The sequence below is a fragment of the Haliotis rufescens genome, unplaced genomic scaffold (genome assembly GCF_023055435.1).
Source record: "Haliotis rufescens isolate VD_foot unplaced genomic scaffold, xgHalRufe1.0.p SCAF_26, whole genome shotgun sequence".
Taxonomy (NCBI): Eukaryota; Metazoa; Mollusca; class Gastropoda; order Lepetellida; family Haliotidae; genus Haliotis; species Haliotis rufescens.
This window is the reverse complement of record NW_025963957.1, coordinates 7,900,161-7,905,563: the sequence shown is the minus strand read 5'-3', so window position 1 is coordinate 7,905,563 and position 5,403 is coordinate 7,900,161. Positions and strand designations below refer to the sequence as shown.

Below are 5,403 nucleotides of genomic sequence, written 5' to 3'. Positions count from 1 at the left end.
TACCCCAGTCAACACCCCACACCAAGTCCATGCCAGCCTCTCACCTACCACTGTCAACATCCCACACCAAGTCCATGTCAGCATCTCACCTACCCCAGTCAACACCCCACACCAAGTCCATGCCAGCCTCTCACCTACCACTGTCAACATCCCACACCAAGTCCATGCCAGCCTCTCACCTACCCCAGTCAACATCCCACACCAAGTCCATGCCAGCATCTCATCTACCACAGTCAACATCCCACACCAAGTCCATGCCAGCATCTCATCTACCACAGTCAACATCCCACACCAAGTCCATGCTAGCCTCTCACCTACCCCAGTCAACATCCCACACCAAGTCCATGCTAGCCCCTCACCTACTACAGTCAACATCCCATACCAAGTCCATGCCAGCATCTCATCTACCCCAGTCAACATCCCACACCAAGTCCATGCCAGCCTCTCACCTACCACAGTCAACATCCCACACCAAGTCCATGCTAGCCTCTCACCTACTACAGTCAACACCCCACACCAAGTCCATGCCAGCATCTCACCTACCCCAGTCAACATCCCACACCAAGTCCATGCCAGCCTCTCACCTACCACAGTCAACATCCCACACCAAGTCCATGCCAGCCCTTCACCTACCCCAGTCAACATCCCACACCAAGTCCATGCTAGCCCCTCATCTACCCCAGTCAACATCCCACACTAAGTCCATGCCAGCATCTCACCTACCTTAGTCAACATCCCACACCAAGTCCATGCTAGCCCCTCACCTACCCCAGTCAACATCCCACACCAAGTCCATGCCAGCATCTCACCTACCACAGTCAACATCCCATACCAAGTCCATGCTAGCCCCTCACCTACCACAGTCAACATCCCACACCAAGTCCATGCTAGCCCCTCACCTACTACAGTCAACATCCCACACCAAGTCAACAACAACTCCCTCACCTACCACAGTCAACATCCCACACCAAGTCCATGCCAGCATCTCACCTACCCCAGTCAACATCCCACACCAAGTCCATGCTAGCCCCTCACCTACCACAGTCAACACCCCACACCAAGTCCATGCCAGCCTCTCACCTACCCCAGTCAGCATCCGTCACCAAGTCCATGACAGCCGCTCACCTACCCAAGTCAACACCCTACACCAAGTCCATGCAAGCCCCTCACTTACCACAGTCAACACCCCACACCAAGTCCATGCCAGCATCTCACCTACCCCAGTCAGCATCCCACACCAAGTCCATGCCAGCATCTCATCTACCCCAGTCAACATCCCATACCAAGTCCATGCCAGCATCTCACCTACCCCAGTCAGCATCCCACACCAAGTCCCTGCCAGCATTTCATCTACCCCAGTCAGCATCCCACACCAAGTCCATGCCAGCATTTCATCTACCCCAGTCAGCATCCCACACCAAGTCCATGCCAGCCTCTCACCTACCCCAGTCTACGGACCTGTTCCAATGAATTTTGTATTAACACATGTATCTACACATTCCGGGTCGTGCCATGGGTGGACCTCTGTGTCAAAACCACAAGCATGGCGAAGACGGTAATATAATGATGGAGCTACACCACCATGTCGTTTAAGATTCTGTGTGTGCCAAAGCTGGGCATCCACTTACAATGCGTTGGACAGTCTCATTAAATTCATTACATGATCTACATTTATTATTATTATTATTATTATTATTATTATTATTATTATTATTAGTAGTAGTAGTAGTAGTAGTAGTAGTAGTAGTAGTAGTAGTAGTATTAGGTCGGTGCTTACACAGACTCGGTCAAGTGTCGTCTACGTTCCCTGTTAGGAAACAGAATGTGCAAGAATCTTATAACGACCAAGCATACAGACATGGATTCTAAAGTTCGGTTTAGATTTGTAATTGAGGGTAGGACATGTTTGCTGACCGTGCTATTTTAAAAGTCAGATCAGCTTGTTCAGAGCCTATCATATATGTGTTGTATGCCGTGTCACGCTCAATCGCATCACACAAGATGCCATCACCCAGACTCGAATCCGCTTAAAAAAGGAAGTAGCTAAAAACCAGGAAGTAGTTAGTCTCGAATTGGGGACGAATTAGCACAGGTGCAAGATCATCTCAATCTGCTTCATTGATGGGCTTGTCGTAAGAGGCGACTAAAGGGATCGGGTGGTCAGGCTCGCTTTATTGGTTGATGCATGTCATCGTATCTCTATGGCGTGGTTCGATGCTCATGATGTCAATCACTGGATTGTCTGGTCCATCTTCGATTATTTACAGACCGCCGTCATATACTGTTGTTGGAATATTGCTGAGTGCGGCGTTTAACATTAAACAAACAAACAAACAGACAAACAAACATTGGTGACATTGTCCTGGACGAGATGGTTTCCAACGATGGCGACAATACTCACGTTCTAATATTTACAGAACCTATTTTAACTACCCAGTTTCACGAGACGACTAACAATGTCGCCTGTTCTGGCGAACTACGTGAGAACGTTGACACGGTAAGAATGTAATGTAAGAGTGCCATAATTATCCATATCACTGTCAAGTATTGTCATCAGATATTTTATTATTTATACGTGCAAGTGCACATGCCCTCTCTCAAAGCAGAATACACCTAAGATTACATTTAGTCACCTTCTTTAACTCTTACCCTGACGCTAATGTATACTTTTGTCGACGTGCACACTCCTCCAATCACTGACGGTGTCACTGTTCATAACTATACACGACGACCCGCTGAGCAGCACTGGTTATGACGGCTCATTGAGGCAAAACAAAGGAAAAGTTGAAAACGTAAATTGAGTGCGTCGTAAGCCCTTCTTGTCCAAGGTTACGGTAATAGTGTGCGTGCGTGCGTGCGTGCGTGCGTGCGTGCGTGCGTGCGTGCGTGATGAAATGACGGTAATACTGCATCCGATGTTGGCATGTGTCACCGGGTCAATAAACAAATGACCGCACCGCTCTCTCGCTTATTTACGACACTTCTCGTCAAAGTCCGGCGGCCGTCGTTGTACCGTGTCATCGGTTTTTGTGTCAGGGTATGAGTGACCCGACTATTTCATTCTCTTGTGATTTAACTCTTACCATGTATTGACTTGATGTATGTTATTTTCTATATATTAGCTATTCATGTGTTGCAAATGTTTTTGTAACTATGATTTTAAAACATTAGGAGAATGTATATATAGACTCATGGTATTAAGGCACATAGCTTGTTGTAAATCTGTGACTACCGTTGAGTAGCTTATGTTCTGCACTTTATTTTGATACTTACATCTACAGTATGGATATAGTTGTTGGTTTGCTATTCGTTGTTCCCCCATGTTTAAAAACACACGTTGGCCGATAAGGTTTATTGAATTAACAGGCTGTCCAGGAGAGATTGTGCTCTCTGAAGTCTTGATAATGGTGTTAGAAGCTACACCGAAACGTCGCTCTTAATTGTAATAAAGAAGTTGTCCATCCATAAATTCGTAACCTTACTTAGTACTCCAACTTCTAAATGCCTATGAAAGATGTCCTTTGTAAGGTCAAGGATCTATAAGCCTGTTGTTTGTAGGTAAAAGAAAACAAATTCATAATTGAAATAGAAATCTTATTGAACAATAATATTGAACTTTCCGGGTGTGGAGACACATTATTGTTGCTGGAGTTGGTTTTGTGCGCGGCGCTCTGTGTTATTGCCGTTGGAGGTACTGCGCTATCGGACAGTTTTTGGGCAATGAATTTCCCCGCACTGTGATTTGTGAGACGCTTCGATGATTGTGTGTTCGTAGCAGCGCACATTATTTTCATGAGTGATTTGAGTGTCTTTTCGCCAATTGGTTGGCGACGGAACCACGTGACGTTATCAGTGAATTGGATTGGACTTGTTACTGTGTTTGTGGCGGTGTAAGAGGGATCATCCAGATCAAAATAACGAGAGGACGTGTGGATCAGTACACTCTGTAGACGGTGCTTTTCCCGACTGGCCCATGTGTTACATTTCCGGCATCGCCTGGACGTATTTGGGATTCTTTCTTATTGAAACTGAATTATTCGACACAATTGGAATAATCTTCTTTCGATTTTTTCTCCGAGTAAACATTGTCCTGTGCACGTCACCACCAGAAACAACAACGAATTGGTGATCGAGGGTTTTAGGATCGAAGTTGTTGGTTTTCCCACATGACATCTAGTCCTTCACAATATAGATTCACTTCGATGTAGTAATTTGCCTTTCCCCTGTTTCGTTAGTTCAATTTGTCCAGATTTCAATACCTCTCAAACGTCTGCAAATTCAGCAAAATAATAAAAGGCAATCGCCTATAGACAATGTCTCTCCAAACAGCGACCAGTACTTAAAATGGGGGATCTGAAAGTTGCAAGTTTGTAGTCTTTCTTTGTAACGCTGATCAACAACTTTGACAGGGTAGGAGAACATTCGTCTACTGGAGTATACTGAATGTTTCTGTTTTCTTTTTGAGATTCAATATATGTTTAAAATAAAGGAATGTTGCTGAGAGCTCATTCTGGCATTGTTTGCGTTTATTATAATAAAGCCGTTGATAAAATTATCCTGAAACGAGAATTCGTCTGCTCAGCTTAGGTAGAGCTAGATAGGGGAACACGAGCTTCATAATTATGTTTCGTCTATCTGAACAATGAACCATATCTTATTTCTTCCAAGATCTATCACTGCAATGACTTTTACCAACTCCACGATCTTCAAGTCTGATGGTATCGCAAATGGTTGTTTCCGAGGCAGCAATGCTAGTTTACAAACCACCAACACATTGGAAAAGCCCCATCGAAATGCATTGGTAACGTCAGACAATAGTGTACTAAGCAAGACGGCTTCGCATCGACGTATATAGCTTATTAATAGGAAGTTCATGCTGGGTAACCTCATTTGCATTGTTTTTTATGGTAAACCACATTTATTTTTGGTGGGTTATCGCATCTTTACACTACCCATTATGTGATAAAAACTGTTAGTCTGTTACTGTAGGGGCCATAAAATTTCACATTCCCGTGATGGGATTCGAACCACGGACCTTCTGATTCGAGGTCGGACGCCTTGTCCACATGACCAAAGTGGTTAACCCCGTCAACAAGCTGACAAGGAAAGGATGTCATCTGTGGGATGACTCCACGCCCTGCTACATACTCCCCTATCAACAGAAGGCACGTCCCGGGCCGCATAGTAGGGTACTGAGACTTATTTTGCTCAAATTGATATGAACGTGCTCAGCCTCACGTTGGGCGCCAACAGAGTTAATGTTGTATATTGCTTACGCTTAGGTACGCTTGGGATTTCTGGCTTGGCGGCGCTAACATCTTTATTGTTTATGAGATACTGAGTATCACATCTACTTCATTTGACATGCGTATTGCATTAAGACGTCTATGTCTGTACCATACA

At 44.9% G+C, this 5,403-nt stretch overlaps 1 protein-coding gene across 1 annotated transcript; it reads left to right on the top strand.

The window, feature by feature from the left end:
* Positions 1-975: 975 nt before the first annotated feature.
* Positions 976-1,470, top strand: LOC125383685 (salivary glue protein Sgs-3-like). Its single transcript, XM_048402389.1, has one exon. The coding sequence runs from the start codon at positions 976-978 to the stop codon at positions 1,468-1,470; it is 495 nt and encodes a 164-aa protein (XP_048258346.1).
* The last annotated feature ends 3,933 nt before the right edge of the window (positions 1,471-5,403 follow it).